General features: G+C 51.3%; 1 protein-coding gene across 3 annotated transcripts in view; it reads right to left on the bottom strand.

Annotated features, from left to right (window-relative positions):
* Positions 1-283: 283 nt before the first annotated feature.
* Positions 284-18,613, bottom strand: part of LOC140355893 (enhancer of polycomb homolog 1-like) — a 29,948-nt gene continuing 11,618 nt past the window's right edge. Inside the window, exons 2-15 of one of the 3 annotated variants that reach the window (XR_011926035.1) lie at positions 17,202-17,361; positions 13,431-13,576; positions 13,077-13,283; positions 10,064-10,212; positions 9,623-9,770; positions 8,361-8,519; positions 7,915-8,004; positions 7,631-7,779; positions 3,714-4,090; positions 2,650-2,741; positions 2,054-2,192; positions 1,478-1,766; positions 644-1,409; positions 284-563 (exon numbers count right to left, since the gene is read on the bottom strand). Coding sequence is in view for 1 of the 3 variants with exons in the window: in XM_072440536.1 (XP_072296637.1) it covers positions 1,340-1,409; positions 1,478-1,766; positions 2,054-2,192; positions 2,650-2,741; positions 3,714-4,090; positions 7,631-7,779; positions 7,915-8,004; positions 8,361-8,519; positions 9,623-9,770; positions 10,064-10,212; positions 13,077-13,283; positions 13,431-13,576; positions 17,202-17,361 (2,175 nt within the window). In the remaining 2 variants the exon portion in view is untranslated. Of the gene's footprint in view, positions 1,410-1,477; positions 1,767-2,053; positions 2,193-2,649; positions 2,742-3,713; positions 4,091-7,630; positions 7,780-7,914; positions 8,005-8,360; positions 8,520-9,622; positions 9,771-10,063; positions 10,213-13,076; positions 13,284-13,430; positions 13,577-17,201; positions 17,362-18,613 lie in introns of all 3 variants that reach the window. The other 2 variants (XR_011926036.1, XM_072440536.1) reach the window with 2 other exon arrangements.

Here is an 18,613-nt window from a genome sequence, read left to right on the forward strand (position 1 = left end):
CGTCGATCATTAGGTTAAAGTGTGTCGATCATTAGGTTAAAGTGTGCGTCGATCATTAGGTTAAAGTGTGCGTCGATCTTTAGGTTAAAGTGTGTCGATCTTTAGGTTAAAGTGTGCGTCGATCATTAGGTTAAAGTGTGCGTCGATCATTAGGTTAAAGTGTGCGTCGATCATTAGGTTAAAGTGTGCGTCGATCATTAGGTTAAAGTGTGCGTCGATCTTTAGGTTAAAGTGTGCGTCTCTTGTCGTGTACTTGGGGCAGACAAACGGACACTACACAGAGTCATGTTCGGTACCAAACTCTTCACAGAAGAGAGCACAGCTTTTATTTTGTAGGTTTCACTTTATTCCCAAGTTTAAAGGCACCGGGCCTGTCACTCACACCGGGCCTGTCACTCACACCGGGCCTGTCACTCACACCGGGGACCTGTCACTCACACCGGGGACCTGTCACTCACACCGGGGCCCTGTCACTCACACCGGGGCCCTGTCACTCACACCGGGCCTGTTACTCACACCGGGGCCCTGTCACTCACACCGGGCCTGTCACTCACACCGGGGCCCTGTCACTCACACCGGGGACCTGTCACTCACACCGGGGACCTGTCACTCACACCGGGGCCCTGTCACTCACACCGGGGACCTGTCACTCACACCGGGCCTGTCACTCACACCGGGGCCCTGTCACTCACACCGGGGACCTGTCACTCACACCGGGGACCTGTCACTCACACCGGGGCCCTGTCACTCACACCGGGGACCTGTCACTCACACCGGGGACCTGTCACTCACACCGGGGCCCTGTCACTCACACCGGGGACCTGTCACTCACACCGGGGACCTGTCACTCACACCGGGGCCCTGTCACTCACACCGGGCCTGTCACTCACGTCCAGCCTCTGCACGTAAAACAACTTAGCAAACGCTTTTTGGACGAATGAAAATTTTACTGCATTGGAGATCGCTGGAAGCGGGCGCGGCTCGGTGTCTCACGGAAGAGCAGCCAATCAGACGCCGAAACACGGAGCAGTCAAACAGATGTTTAACTTAACGGGAGGTAAACGACCAGCAGGGGGCGCCGTGCTTTTCATAAATTCATTAGATTTTTTTCGGGTCGAGTGCAAAACGTCACAAATTCAAGTAATGTTATATACAAGAATGTGGGCGGGGCTTTACAAAGATGCACAGCTGTACATTTTTAATCGTTTGACGGGTTTTACACAGGAGCCAATCAAAAGTGACATGTCCAGGGAGAGTCCAATGACCAGAGCACGAGGAGTCCGGCCGGCTTCTGACCAGTAGCACCTAAAGGAGGAGGAGCAGGGGGAGGAGCCTGCAGCTACGTGACCTCCATGGCCACTGTGTTGTCGGTCAGACTGGTCAGAGCCTTCTCCTGGTCGTGGTTCTCTCTGAAACAGACGAGCTTTAGAGTCCAGACTGACCACGCCCCAATTCATCACAACTTATCAAATCTCACCTGGGCCCCAGGCTGAGGGCCGCTGCGGGGGCTGGCGTGGGGGCTTTGGGCTTCTGACAGTGGGCCAGTTTGAGGGCGGCGGGGCCCATGGAGGAGCTCAGGGTCCTGGAGGTGTGCAGACGTTTCCCGGGGGCCACGGCCCCCAAGCGCAGACAGTTACTGTGAGGAGCCATGCCGTTATTACTGTGAGGAGCCGCCGTGTGAGGGGCCGCCGTGGAGCTGGGCAGGAGTGTGCTGGGGCTGGGGGCCGGAGAGGTGGAGCAGGACAGGTGGGACGCTCTGTACACTCCTGAGGACAGACAGACTGTTAGAGTGGCCCCTGCAGGTCCCTCAGGAGACCTGCAGGGGCCGCCACACTCCAAACACCAGGAGACACATGTTTAGTTCTGATTCATGACGTTTGGACTGAACTGTCCTATGAGCTGCATAAGCCCCGCCCTCAGGGAGGAGCCTGATGATCCGTTTGTTTACACAGTTTAAGGTTCACATGAGACTCATCTTCTTTGTGACCTCGGCCCTGTAGTGATGGATACGCCTCTTATGACATCACAACATGGAGGGCGTGTCTTAAAGTACCTGAGGGCGACAGGACTCCGTTGACGGCGCCTCCTGGTGGCAGGTCGTCTTTCACCTTCAGAGCGAGGAGCTGGTCAGTGGTGACCAGAGCAGAGGCGGCCAGCTGAGCAGAGGCCTGGTCCAGAGTGGTCCCTGAAGCCTGAGGGTCAGAGCGGGGTCAGAGAGGGTCAGAGCGGGTTAGAGAGTGTCAGGGAGGGTCAGAGCGGGGTCAGGGAGGGTCAGAGCGGGTTAGAGAGGGTCAGGGAGGGTCAGAGCGGGTCAAAGCGGGGTCAGGGAGGGTCAGAGCGGGTTAGAGGGTCAGGGAGGGTCAGAGCGGGTTAGAGAGGGTCAGAGCGGGGTCAGGGAGGGTCAGAGCGGGTCAGGGAGGGTCAGAGCGGGTTAGAGAGGGTCAGGGAGGGTCAGAGCGGGTCAGGGAGGGTCAGAGCGGGTTAGAGAAGGTCAAAGCGGGTCAGAGAGGGTTAGAAAGGGTCAGAGCAGGGTCAAAGGGGGTTAGAGAGAGAGCAGGGTCAAAGCGGGGTCAGGGAGGGTCAGAGCAGGGTCAAAGGGGGTTGTCACAGTGGCTCGGATGCCCTCCCGTGCTTGTGTCTGTTACTCACAGTTCGGTGTTGCTGCTGCTCCTGCTCCAGCTGCTGTTTCTTCATCAGAGCGAGCTGCTCCTGATGCTGCTGGAACTGTTCTGGGGTCAGTACTGAAACACACACACACACTTCAGAACACACACACACACACTTCAGAACACACACACACACACTTCAGAACACACACACACACCAGAACACACACTTCAGAACACACTTCAGAACACACACACACACACACACACTTCAGAACACACACACACACACACACACTTCAGAACACACACACACACTTCAGAACGAACACACACACACACACTTCAGAACACACACACACACACACTTCAGAACACACACACACACACACACTTCAGAACACACACACACACACTTCAGAACACACACACACACACTTCAGAACACACACACACACACTTCAGAACGAACACACACACACACACACTTCAGAACACACACACACACACACTTCAGAACACACACACACACACTTCAGAACACACACACACACACACTTCAGAACACACACACACACACTTCAGAACACACACACACACACTTCAGAACGAACACACACACACACACTTCAGAACACACACACACTTCAGAACACACACACACACTTCAGAACACACACACACACTTCAGAACACACACACACACACACTTCAGAACGAACACACACACACACACTTCAGAACACACACACACACACTTCAGAACACACACACACACACTTCAGAACACACACACACACTTCAGAACACACACACACACACTTCAGAACGAACACACACACACACACTTCAGAACACACACACACACACTTCAGAACGAACACACACACACACACACACACACTTCAGAACACACACACACACACACACTTCAGAACACACACACACACACACACACTTCAGAACACACACACACACACACACTTCAGAACACACACACACACACTTCAGAACACACACACACACACACACTTCAGAACACACACACACACACACTTCAGAACACAGGCACTAGGCTCCTCCTCCTCTCTGTCCTCATGTTCTTACCCAGTGTGGGGGCCAGTGTGGCTCCTCGGGCCCCTCGGGCACAGCTCCGTGGGGTGGGCGGGGTGATGTGGGGCTTGAGGCGGCGGCTGATCCTCCTGAAAAGGGGGTGTGCATTGTCCAGCTGAGCCAGGGGCAGTGTCCGGGGCCTGAAGTGTCTCCAGCGACAGGCCTTTATGCTCAGGAGCAGGTGAGTGAGGTCCGTGTGCCAGTGTCTGTCGGGGCCGCTCTCTGTGAGGGGCGGGACTCTGTCGGTGGTGGGAGGAGTTAACCGCTCACACGCGGGGGGTAGAGGCGGGGAAGGGGGCGGTGCCGCTCGGTCTGGGGACAATTCATGATACACAGAGTCGTAATCCGAGTGTGCGCGATCCAGGATCAGCCTGAGAAAGAAACACATGTTACAGACATGACCACTCTGCACCCATCTGACCCACAGACATGACCACTCTGCACCCATCTGACCCACAGACATGACCACTCTGCACCCATCTGACCCACAGACATGACCACTCTGCACCCATCTGACCCACAGACATGACCACTCTGCACCCATCTGACCCACAGACATGACCACTCTGCACCCATCTGACCCAGACATGACCCCTCTGCACCCATCTGACCCACAGACATGACCACTCTGCACCCATCTGACCCACAGACATGACCCTCTGCACCCATCTGACCCAGACATGACCACTCTGCACCCATCTGACCCACAGACATGACCACTCTGCACTCATCTGACCCAGAGACATGACCACTCTGCACTCATCTGACCCACAGACATGACCCCTCTGCACCCATCTGACCCACAGACATGACCCCTCTGCACCCATCTGACCCACAGACATGACCACTCTGCACCCATCTGACCCACAGACATGACCACTCTGCACCCATCTGACCCACAGACATGACCCCTCTGCACTCATCTGACCCAGAGACATGACCACTCTGCACTCATCTGACCCACAGACATGACCACTCTGCACTCATCTGACCCACAGACATGACCCCTCTGCACCCATCTGACCCACAGACATGACCACTCTGCACCCATCTGACCCACAGACATGACCCCTCTGCACCCATCTGACCCAGACATGACCCCTCTGCACCCATCTGACCCACAGACATGACCACTCTGCACCCATCTGACCCACAGACATGACCACTCTGCACCCATCTGACCCACAGACATGACCACTCTGCACTCATCTGACCAGACATGACCACTCTGCACCCATCTGACCAGACATGACCACTCTGCACACATCTGCCCCACAGACATGACCCCTATGCACCCATCTGACCCAGACATGACCCCTCTGCACCCATCTGACCCAGACATGACCACTCTGCACTCATCTGACCCACAGACATGACCCCTCTGCACTCATCTGACCCACAGACATGACCACTCTGCACTCATCTGACCCACAGACATGACCACTCTGCACTCATCTGACCCACAGACATGACCACTCTGCACCCATCTGACCCACAGACATGACCACTCTGCACTCATCTGACCCACAGACATGACCACACTGCACTTATCTGACCCACAGACATGACCACTCTGCACCCATCTGACCCACAGACATGACCACTCTGCACCCATCTGACCCACAGACATGACCCCTCTGCACCCATCTGACCCACAGACATGACCCCTCTGCACCCATCTGACCCACAGACATGACCCCTCTGCACCCATCTGACCCAGACATGACCCCTCTGCACCCATCTGACCCAGACATGACCCCTCTGCACCCATCTGACCCAGACATGACCACTCTGCACCCATCTGACCCAGACATGACCACTCTGCACCCATCTGACCCAGACATGACCACTCTGCACCCATCTGACCCAGACATGACCACTCTGCACCCATCTGACCCAGACATGACCACTCTGCACCCATCTGACCCAGACATGACCACTCTGCACCCATCTGACCCAGACATGACCACTCTGCACTCATCTGACCCACAGACATGACCCCTCTGACCCACAGACATGACCCCTCTGACCCACAGACATGACCCCTCTGACCCACAGACATGACCCCTCTGCACCCATCTGACCCACAGACATGACCACTCTGCACCCATCTGACCCAGACATGACCCCTCTGCGCCCATCTGACCCACAGACATGACCACTCTGCGCCCATCTGACCCACAGACATGACCACTCTGCACTCATCTGACCCACAGACATGACCCCTCTGCACTCATCTGACCCACAGACATGACCCCTCTGCACCCATCTGACCCAGACATGACCCCTCTGCACCCATCTGACCCACAGACATGACCCCTCTGCACCCATCTGACCCACAGACATGACCACTCTGCACCCATCTGACCCACAGACATGACCACTCTGCACCCATCTGACCCACAGACATGACCACTCTGCACCCATCTGACCCACAGACATGACCACTCTGCACCCATCTGACCCACAGACATGACCACTCTGCACTCATCTGACCCACAGACATGACCACTCTGCACCCATCTGACCCACAGACATGACCACTCTGCACCCATCTGACCCAGACATGACCACACTGCACTCATCTGACCCACAGACATGACCACTCTGCACCCATCTGACCAGACATGACCACTCTGCACCCATCTGACCCACAGACATGACCCCTCTGCACTCATCTGACCCAGAGACATGACCACTCTGCACTCATCTGACCCACAGACATGACCCCTCTGCACCCATCTGACCCACAGACATGACCCCTCTGCACCCATCAACCCACAGACATGACCACTCTGCACTCATCTGACCCAAAGCCATGACCCCTCTGCACCCATCTGACCCACAGACATGACCACTCTGCACTCATCTGACCCACAGACATGACCACTCTGCACCCATCTGACCCACAGACATGACCACTCTGCACCCATCTGACCCACAGACATGACCACTCTGCACCCATCTGACCCACAGACATTACCCCTCTGCACCCATCTGACCCACAGACATGACCACTCTGCACCCATCTGACCCACAGACATAACCCCTCTGCACCCATCTGACCCAGACATGACCCCTCTGCACCCATCTGACCCACAGACATGACCACTCTGCACCCATCTGACCAGACATGACCACTCTGCACTCATCTGACCCACAGACATGACCACTCTGCACCCATCTGACCCACAGACATGACCACTCTGCACCCATCTGACCAGACATGACCACACTGCACTCATCTGACCCACAGACATGACCACTCTGCACCCATCTGACCCACAGACATGACCCCTCTGCACTCATCTGACCCAGAGACATGACCACTCTGCACTCATCTGACCCACAGACATGACCACTCTGCACCCATCTGACCCACAGACATGACCCCTCTGCACCCATCAACCCACAGACATGACCACTCTGCACTCATCTGACCCAAAGCCATGACCCCTCTGCACCCATCTGACCCACAGACATGACCACTCTGCACTCATCTGACCCACAGACATGACCACTCTGCACCCATCTGACCCACAGACATGACCACTCTGCACCCATCTGACCCACAGACATGACCCCTCTGCACCCATCTGACCCAGACATGACCCCTCTGCACCCATCTGACCCACAGACATGACCACTCTGCACCCATCTGACCAGACATGACCACCCTGCACCCATCTGACCCACAGACATGACCCTCTGCACCCATCTGACCCACAGACATGACCCCTCTGCACCCATCTGACCCACAGACATGACCACTCATCTGACCCTTACAGACATGACCTGGAGATGGATCGGTTTATAATTCTTTGGAATGAGAACATCTCCATGGAGACCACACCAGTTACAGGTCGAGTTTGTGGAGAGTGCATGTTTTTCAGCTGTGCTGGAAGCCCTACCTGCCGCCGCGGCCTACTCGCCGCCGAGCCAAACCCAAACAGCGGCGCGGCACCGTGAGCGACGTCAGGCTGTATCTGAAGCGAGGGTTTGAAGGAGGAGCTTCTGATGGACTGCACCAGGGCCACGCCCCCAGAGAGTCCTGCTGAACCTGAGGACAGAGGGGGAAGCGGGGGTGTAGGTCACAGACGCGGGGGTGTAGGTCACAGACGCGGGGGTGTAGGTCACAGACGCGGGGGTGTAGGTCACAGACGCGGGGGTGTAGGTCACACGTTAGGTTACTCACAGCGTGATACTGGCAGCCCGTTCTCCTCCTGAAAGCATAGGCTCCATCAGGGTCGTTCTCCTCTTCCGCCTCTGATGACCCTGAAAGCATCTGTGGGCAAAGGGCACAGGTCAAAGGTCAGGAAAGCCTCAGAACATCACTCTGAAATGTGTCCAGATTTATCCAGTGCTGAAGATGCATGATATATTATATTATCTGCATATGTCACCAGCGCCCCCAGTGGCCAGCATATTGGGACTGCAGCCAAAGACATCACACGGCCCAGAAAGCTAATGTGACCGTGACCTTGTGTCCACTCTAACGTGACCTTGTGTCCACTCTAACGTGACCTTGTGTCCACTCTAACGTGACACTGTGTCCACTCTAACGTGACACTGTGTCCACTCTAACGTGACACTGTGTCCACTCTAACGTGACACTGTGTCCACTCTACTCTAATGTCTGACCTGAGAGTAGGGCTCGTCGTCGGAGCTGGGGAAGTCATACTGGTTCAGGTCCTTGGCGTTGAACAGAGATGCGTGGTGAGCGCCCCCTGCTGACAGTGGCAGTGCTTTCTGTTTCTTCTCGTATTTCCTCTTCTGTCTGGGAACTTCACACTTCTCAGGCTGTGGACACAGAACACAGAGCTTCAGACGTGGAGGTCAGCGGCAAGCTATGGCTAACACGGGACGCACAAACTAGCTAAAGCCAGTGTGTGTGTGGGGCGTGGCTAAAGCTAGTGTGTGAGGGGCGTGGCTAAAGCTAGTGTGTGAGGGGCGTGGCTAAAGCTAGTGTGTGTGAGGGGCGTGGCTAAAGCTAGTGTGTGTGAGGGGCGTGGCTAAAGCTACTGTGTGTGAGGGGCGTGGCTAAAGCTAGCGTGTGTGAGGGGCGTGGCTAAAGCTAGCGTGTGTGAGGGGCGTGGCTAAAGCTAGCGTGTGTGAGGGGCGTGGCTAAAGCTAGCGTGTGTGAGGGGCGTGGCTAAAGCTAGCGTGTGTGAGGGGCGTGGCTAAAGCTAGCGTGTGTGAGGGGCGTGGCTAAAGCTAGCGTGTGTGAGGGGCATGGCTAAAGCTAGTGTGTGAGGGGCGTGGCTAGAGCTAGTGTGTGTGAGGGGCGTGGCTAAAGCTAGTGTGTGTGAGGGGCGTGGCTAAAGCTAGTGTGTGTGAGGGGCGTGGCTAAAGCTAGTGTGTGTGAGGGGCGTGGCTAAAGCTAGCGTGTGTGAGGGGCGTGGCTAAAGCTAGTGTGTGTGAGGGGCGTGGCTCATGTCAGACGCTTTATGACCTGGAAATATCAGATTGTGACTCTGGACAAAATGAGTGCCATAAACAGGAAACAGCTGTTGCTAACGTGCTATGTTAGCTTTGTGTTGCTAACGTGCTTTGCTAGCTTTGTGTTGCTAACGTGCTTTGCTAGCTTTGTGTTGCTAACGTGCTTTGCTAGCTTTGTGTTGCTAAGGCTCCACAGTCGTTAGCATCAGTGGAAACACGGAGCTTTAGCACAAGATCAAGTCAGAGTTTGGAAACAAATGATTCTTTTGTGTTTCTCTGCTTTTTGTCTCTTGTTTTGACCTGAGTATGCGTTCTTTCTCGTCCAATCATCTGGCTGTGCTGTGGAGCTCCTCCCCCTGAGCTAAAGTCCACCTGGAGCCCAAGAGCCACATGCTTTGGGAGCCAGAACCTCTCAGGGGCCACTTTGGGTCCAGGACATGGACCAGCGGCGACAGCTTCAGTACCTTGGATTTATAGTCCTTCAGGTCGGCGTGGTCCTGGTGCCGGTACTGGTTTGTGAGTGGGACCAGGGGGATGATCTGAGGCCGGACCAGAGCGCGCTCGGCCAGGACCTCCGCTATCACCTCGCCGCCGTAATCCGCCATGCCGTTCCTACGGAGAGAGGGAAGTGGCGTTTGAGCGTCAAGAATGTTCCAGGTCGTCGCACACTTTGGTCTTATTGGTGCCAGTCGTTCCTAAACTAGAACCATTTCCCGGATTTGAGTCGATCATTCAAACCAAAGAAGTTCCAGTGTCAACATCAGCAATACCACTTCATACAAACATTAAAAATGATACCAAACGAGTGAAAGTGGAAATAGAAGCGCAATTAGGCTAAAACATGATGGCACATTTTCACGATCATGCGACGCCACATGATCGCCATGGTTACGAACGGTCCGTACCTCTTCTCGATGATCTCAAGCGTCAGGTGCAGCAGTTCCCGTTTGCTCTTTTCCCGCCGCTTGATCATCTCCAAAATGGTGACCGCTCGGCTCAGGTCCCGCCGCAGTTTCAGCATCTTCTCGTACGACGCCTCATCGTTCTTACGGTTCTGCGAAGGAACAAAGAGGTCACGCGACGCGGGTCACGCGACGCAGGTCACGCGACGCGGGTCACGCGCACAGTTAGCAGAATTCTGTTTAGTTTCTCCCCGTTTGACAATCTTGTGCAGGTTTACAACGTTCTTCTCCTGCACATGTCACATTCAGTATCAGATCAGGTTTATTGCCATTGTCAATGAACAAACTTCAAACATAGGAACTTGTCTTGCTGATTCGATGCGACACAAAATAATAAAACAATGATTAAGTCATAACAAAGAATATAAAGATAAAAAATGGGCTTAAAATGTACACAGTCAAGTTACATATGTAGTGCAGAAAGTGAACAGTGAGTGATTAAATGATGGTTAAAGTGACAGTGTTTAAGTGTTCATGAGTCCAACGGCCTGAGGGGCGTGGCCTCCTGCCTGAGGGGCGTGGCCTACTGCCTGAGGGGAGTGGCTCAAATAACCATGTGCGGGGTGAGAAGGGTCTGCTGTGACCCGACATGCTCGTCCCAGAGCCCTGGAGACGTCCAGGTCCTGCAGAGACTGAAGTCTGCAGCCGAACACCTTCTCTGTGGCTCCAGCGTATCACACGGTGATGCAGGAGGTGATGCAGGAGGTGATGGAGGAGGTGATGCAGGAGGTGATGCAGGAGGTGATGCAGGAGGTGATGGAGGAGGTGATGGAGGAGGTGATGGAGGAGGTGATGGAGGAGGTGATGCAGGAGGTGATGCAGGAGGTGATGGAGGAGGTGATGCAGGAGGTGATGGAGGAGGTGATGGAGGAGGTGATGGAGGAGGTGATGCAGGAGGTGATGCAGGAGGTGATGCAGGAGGTGATGGAGGAGGTGATGGAGGAGGTGATGGAGGAGGTGATGGAGGAGGCGTTTGTGTGCCTCGCTTCCTCAGACGCACCAGCGCCACTGCCTCTTCTGCCTCTCACTATTTTAGCCAAAGATAGAGCTATTTCTGCAGCAGATGCAAAAAAACAAAAAAACTGGAACTGTATCTGTGAGAGTTGTGGATCCGATGGACAGCTCTTCACGGGCGTTCATTTTTTCATAGCAATTTAATAAGTTTCATAGCAAAACACAAATATGACTAACAATCAATATAATCAACATTTTCCATTGATGTAACAAGATTTCAAATGTATTTGTAAAAATTCTTTAAAAAAAAAACCAAACTTTTAACTGAAAATGTTCCAATAAAATTAGTTGAACAAATGAATTAACACCAAGTTAGACAGCCTTATTACAACTCAATCATCACTATTGGCATGAGTCTCATTTACATATTGTCTCTACACTCACAAGTCACATATCACACCAGAATCGTCATGACGACGAGCTGCTGTATCAGAATGACCTCTCTTACACAACACCTCTTTGGTTTGTCCTGGATATGAGTGAGTTTGACCCTTTTGAAACATCCTCGAACGGGAGGAGCCTCCGGGAGAGCGGGAGGAGCCTCCGGGAGAGCGGGAGGAGCCTCCGGGAGAGCGGGAGGAGCCCCCGGGAGAGCGGGAGGAGCCCCCGGGAGAGCGGGAGGAGCCCCCGGGAGAGCGGGAGGAGCCCCCGGGAGAGCGGGAGGAGCCTCCGGGAGAGCGGGAGGAGCCTCCGGGAGAGCGGGAGGAGCCCCCGGGAGAGCGGGAGGAGCCCCCGGGAGAGCGGGAGGAGCCCCCGGGAGAGCGGGAGGAGCCCCCGGGAGAGCGGGAGGAGCCTCCGGGAGAGCGGGAGGAGCCTCCGGGAGAGCGGGAGGAGCCTCCGGGAGAGCGGGAGGAGCCTCCGGGAGAGCGGGAGGAGCCCCCGGGAGAGCGGGAGGAGCCCCCGGGAGAGCGGGAGGAGCCTCCGGGAGAGCGGGAGGAGCCTCCGGGAGAGCGGGAGGAGCCTCCGGGAGAGCGGGAGGAGCCTCCGGGAGAGCGGGAGGAGCCTCCGGGAGAGCGGGAGGAGCCTCCGGGAGAGCGGGAGGAGCCCCCGGGAGAGCGGGAGGAGCCCCCGGGAGAGCGGGAGGAGCCCCCGGGAGAGCGGGAGGAGCCTCCGGGAGAGCGGGAGGAGCCTCCGGGAGAGCGGGAGGAGCCTCCGGGAGAGTGGGAGGAGCCGGCGCGGGGAGGGCGATGAGGGGCTTTCATAAATTTGAATTCTGCAAATTCTATGATGTTTCATAGATGGTGGAATTTGCGCTGGAAAAGACGCCATCGATGTCATTGCCATGACTGAATTCCCAAAGTTGGGTTAAACCGCTGCCTTGACCGGTTGACCCAGACTGACTGTAAACTAACTCCTGTAAAAAAACGGTGAATAAACCAGACGAGTTGATTTCGATCTGCAGTTCAGCCTTGTGTTTGATGAAGTCCTTGTTCAGGTTTGTGTTATGCTGTTAGAACATTATGCAAATATGGCTGGGTTTAGGTCCAGACCTGAACCTGAACGTGGGTTTAGGTCTGCATCCTACAGCAGCAGCATCTTCTGATCAGATCAGTCCGTGACGATATATCGCCGTATCCATTTTTTGAACACAACCCCAGCGGACACACAATGTACAGACAAAACAAAGAGCCCCGTAACGAGGAGCCTTCAGATGATGTTCCTCTGCCCCGTTCTTATCACATGCAATGGTATTTATGTATTTATTTGTCTATGGGAGTTTTTATTTATTTATAGGAGATCTTCTAGTGAAAGTGTTTTTCAGACTTCCTATAAGTGATCTGTTCTTCTGTATCTACCTCTGGATCTACCTGCGTTTCACCAATGAAATTTCCCCATGTGGGACAATAAAGGAATATCTTATCTTCTACTGCACATCTCACATTCTACCTGGGACAGAGGAACTGATGATGTTCCTGCGCCTGAGCAACGCCCTGAAACGCACCTTCCTGGTCTGCATCTTCTCAGTGCGCCGCCTGAAGGCCACGTAGGGGTCGTTGGTGGACGAGCCGTCGCGCTTCTCCTGTTTGACGCTGGGGATGAGCGACTGGGCTTTGCTGTTCTTCTTCTTGCGGCTCCAGTACTCGAACACCTCCTTGATCAGCTCGTCGTCCTCCTTCAGCAGCAGCTTGGCCTCAGGGAGACTCACCGACTGAAAGACAACGGGAGCAGACCACACAATGTTCCTGAGGGCTGGAGATGCTTCAATAGAGTTATTTGGGATTTTAAATAATTTGTTGCATAAACTGTTCAAAAAGACAAATCTGAAGGCCCAGGGGGCCCAGAGCGTGTCCTTTACCTGCTGTCCACTGCCCTTCTCCAGACGGTCGATCATCTCCTCAAACTGCAGCAGACTGATCTCCATCTTCTTCTTCAGCTTCAGCACAAAGGCCTCGTCGTCAGAGTCCAGGTCGTAGTCGGGCTGCTCTGTGTCCAGGCTGAACGCTGAGAACACACAAATACTAGTAGAAAAAGTACTCGTACTAGAGCTGGGCAATATTGAATATCGGCACTGAGCTGTTTAGGCAGTAAAAGTACTTGTACTACATTAAAAGTAGAGCTGGGTTGAAAAAAAATCGATTTTCAAATCGATTCGCATATTAATGACCGATTATCGATTCGTACGTCCAAAGATCGATTTTTTTTTTTTTTTTTCAATTTTAAAACATTTGTTTAAAAAAAAAAAAAAGTTAAATTTTTTTGAAAAATGCTCAATGTTTACATTTGATACTTGCAGTTTCAGTGCTGGCAGTGTGTGAGCAGCTTTAAAATAAAACAGCTTTTGGGTGAATTCTTCATTATTTTCAAGCATAATAATACTGCAGTGGTTAATGTCCCATGTGTCATGTACAAGTACACACGTGTCATGTACAAGTATACACGTGTCATGTACAAGTATACACGTGTCATGTACAAGTATACAATAATACTGCAGTGGTTAATGTCCCACGTGTCATGTACAAGTACACACGTGTCATGTACAAGTATACAATAATACTGCAGTGGTTAATGTCCAACGTGTCATGTACAAGTATACACGTGTCATGTACAAGTATACACGTGTCATGTACAAGTACACACGTGTCATGTACAAGTATACAATAATACTGCAGTGGTTAATGTCCCATGTGTCATGTACAAGTATACACGTGTCATGTACAAGTATACACGTGTCATGTACAAGTATACACGTGTCATGTACAAGTATACAATAATACTGCAGTGGTTAATGTCCCATGTGTCATGTACAAGTATACACGTGTCATGTACAAGTATACAATAATACTGCAGTGGTTAATGTCCCATGTGTCATGTACAAGTATACACGTGTCATGTACAAGTATACACGTGTCATGTACAAGTATACACGTGTCATGTACAAGTATACAATAATACTGCAGTGGTTAATGTCCCATGTGTCATGTACAAGTACACACGTGTCATGTACAAGTATACAATAATACTGCAGTGGTTAGTGTCGCATGTGTCATGTACAAGTATACACGTGTCATGTACAAGTATACACGTGTCATGTACAAGTATACACGTGTCATGTACAAGTATACACGTGTCATGTACAAGTATACACGTGTCATGTACAAGTATACACGTGTCATGTACAAGTATACACGTGTCATGTACAAGTATACACGTATCATGTACAAGTATACACGTGTCATGTACAAGTATACACGTGTCATGTACAAGTATACACATGTTATGTACAAGTATACACGTGTTATGTACAAGTATACACGTGTCATGTACAAGTATACACGTGTCATGTACAAGTATACACGTGTCATGTACAAGTATACACGTGTCATGTACAAGTATACACGTGTCATGTACAAGTATACACGTGTTATGTACAAGTATACACGTGTCATGTACAAGTATACACGTGTCATGTACAAGTATACACGTGTCATGTACAAGTATACACGTGTCATGTACAAGTATACACGTGTCATGTACAAGTATACACGTGTCATGTACAAGTATACAATAATACTGCAGTGGTTAATGTCCCATGTGTCATGTACAAGTACACACGTGTCATGTACAAGTATACACGTGTCATGTACAAGTATACACGTGTCATGTACAAGTATACACGTATCATGTACAAGTATACAATAATACTGCAGTGGTTAATGTCCCATGTGTCATGTACAAGTATACACGTGTCATGTACAAGTATACAATAATACTGCAGTGGTTAGTGTCCCATGTGTCATGTACAAGTATACACGTGTCATGTACAAGTATACATGTGTCATGTACAAGTATACACGTGTCATGTACAAGTATACAATAATACTGCAGTGGTTAATGTCCCATGTGTCATGTACAAGTATACACGTGTCATGTACAAGTATACAATAATACTGCAGTGGTTAATGTCCCATGTGTCATGTACAAGTATACACGTGTCATGCACAAGTATACAATAATACTGCAGTGGTTAGTGTCGCATGTGTCATGTACAAGTATACACGTGTCATGCACAAGTATACAATAATACTGCAGTGGTTAGTGTCGCATGTGTCATGTACAAGTATACACGTGTCATGTACAAGTATACACGTGTCATGTACAAGTATACACGTGTCATGTACAAGTATACACGTGTCATGTACAAGTATACACGTGTCATGTACAAGTATACACGTGTCATGTACAAGTATACACGTGTCATGTACAAGTATACACGTGTCATGTACAAGTATACACGTGTCATGTACAAGTATACAATAATACTGCAGTGGTTAGTGTCGCATGTGTCATGTACAAGTATACACGTGTCATGTACAAGTATACAATAATACTGCAGTGGTTAGTGTCGCATGTGTCATGTACAAGTATACACGTGTCATGTACAAGTATACAATAATACTGCAGTGGTTAGTGTCGCATGTGTCATGTACAAGTACACACGTGTCATGTACAAGTACACACGTGTCATGTACAAGTATACACGTGTCATGTACAAGTATACACGTGTCATGTACAAGTATACACGTGTCATGTACAAGTATACACGTGTCATGTACAAGTATACACGTGTCATGTACAAGTATACACGTGTCATGTACAAGTATACACGTGTCATGTACAAGTATACACGTGTCATGTACAAGTATACACGTGTCATGTACAAGTATACACGTGTCATGTACAAGTATACACGGGTCATGTACAAGTATACACGTGTCATGTACAAGTATACACGGGTCATGTACAAGTATACACGTGTCATGTACAAGTATACACGTGTCATGTACAAGTATACACGTGTCATGTACAAGTATACACGGGTCATGTACAAGTATACACGGGTCATGTACAAGTATACACGTGTCATGTACAAGTATACACGGGTCATGTACAAGTATACACGTGTCATGTACAAGTATACACGTGTCATGTACAAGTATACACGTGTCTCCTCAATCATGTCCTTCATTTATTGTCCTGGATTCTCTTTCTTGAAGGTAGATTGACCCTTAACCTTTCATCAGTCTTCCATCAGTAAATACCAAGACTTGTAAGATTTGCTGTTTAATATTGATATAATAATAGTTTTAATATATTGTTTCTCTACACCGTCATGAAGTGAAGGAAACGGTTCAAATACATTTTTCATTTTTAATAACATTAACCCCCGGATCCAATCGAAATAGGATGGAATCGGAGAAAATTGTTTTTGAAACGTAAAAATCGGAATCGAATTGATTCTTGAAATTTGAAACCCAGCTCTAATTAAAAGTGCTCACGCTGCAGGTGGATGAGCTGCTTGGGCAGTAAAAGTACTTGCAGTACAGAAGTACTCACGCTGCAGGTGGATGAGCAGCTTGGGCAGTAAAAGTACTTGCAGTACAGAAGTACTCACGCTGCAGGTGGATGAGCTGCTTGGGCAGTAAAAGTACTTGCAGTACAGAAGTACTCACGCTGCAGGTGGATGAGCTGCTTGGGCAGTAAAAGTACTTGCAGTACAGAAGTACTCACGCTGCAGGTGGATGAGCTGCTTGGGCAGTAAAAGTACTTGCAGTACAGAAGTACTCACGCTGCAGGTGGATGAGCTGCTTGGGCATCTTGAACTCTCCGGGGTACAGAGAGTCGTAGTAGGGGATGTTGCTCTCGGCCTCAGGAACAGGGATCACCATGTTGTCCCTCTTCTCTCCATAAACCTGCTGCGCTGAGATCGCCCTCTGCAGGTGGTGCTCCTGCAACAACAACACCACGTTTTAGTCAGAATTATTAATGAGAAAGACAGAAAACTGTACAAGAAATGACAGAACTGGTCTCTGAGCAAAACTGGAGTGTCCCGTCCCACTTTACGGGAGGCAGAGCACTCTCCACGAGGGCGGGGGAGGCAGAGCACTGAGGGCGGGGGAGGCAGAGCACTCTCCACGAGGGCGGGGGAGGCAGAGCACTGAGGGCGGGGGAGGCAGAGCACTCTCCACGAGGGCGGGGGAGGCAGAGCACTGAGGGCGGGGGAGGCAGAGCACTCTCCACGAGGGCGGGGGAGGCAGAGCACTGAGGGCGGGGGAGGCAGAGCACTCTCCACGAGGGCGGGGGAGGCAGAGCACTGAGGGCGGGGGAGGCAGAGCACTCTCCACGAGGGCGGGGGAGGCAGAGCACTGAGGGCGGGGGAGGCAGAGCACTCTCCACGAGGGCGGGGGAGGCAGAGCACTGAGGGCGGGGGAGGCAGAGCACTCTCCACGAGGGCGGGGGAGGCAGAGCACTGAGGGCGGGGGAGGCAGAGCACTCTCCACGAGGGCGATATTTCTGAACCATTATGTTATGGACGTTGCACAACACTGATCAAATGTACCTTTAGGGTGGACTATGAAACGGGAAAAATGGCATGATATGGGATCTTTAACCTGAGTGGTCTACAGTGAGCCCCCAAGGACGAGGCCCCCCCAGGACGAGGCCCCCCCAGGACGAGGCCCGGGCAGCTCCAGTGTACTCAAGTGTTCAGACTCACACAAATGGCATAAAGTCAAATCTCAGATAAACTATTTCAGGCTCAGACCAAATAACTCAAACAAACATATAACATGTGGACTGCTAAACATTAGATCAATCTCCTCTAATTCATTAACCAAAAGCAATTTGATTAGTGACTATAATATAACAAATGTGATGAAGTGTAGACTCAATGATGCTCATGTACATCTGATCATATTTGAATAAATTGTGGTCATTTGAACATAAACACCATAAAAACCTTTACTGAGGAAACGAGGCTCAAACTTTCCTGACCCGAGTCACATGGAGGACAACGTGCTCATTTGCATCTCATTGAGATAAGCCCCTCCCCTCCTCACACTGACTCAGAACAACCTCAAGCCTTGAAATAATTATTTTCACGTCCCTGTCAACATGACAGGTACCCATCATTTGGCACCTGTCATGGCTAATTCTGAATCTGTCACAAGGAAAGGAAAACAGAATAACATCATTAATGTA

The sequence above is a fragment of the Eucyclogobius newberryi genome, unplaced genomic scaffold (assembly GCF_026437365.1).
Source record: "Eucyclogobius newberryi isolate DKJ021-1_F unplaced genomic scaffold, fEucNew1.0.hap1 SCAF_12, whole genome shotgun sequence".
NCBI classification, from domain to species: domain Eukaryota; kingdom Metazoa; phylum Chordata; class Actinopteri; order Gobiiformes; family Gobiidae; genus Eucyclogobius; species Eucyclogobius newberryi.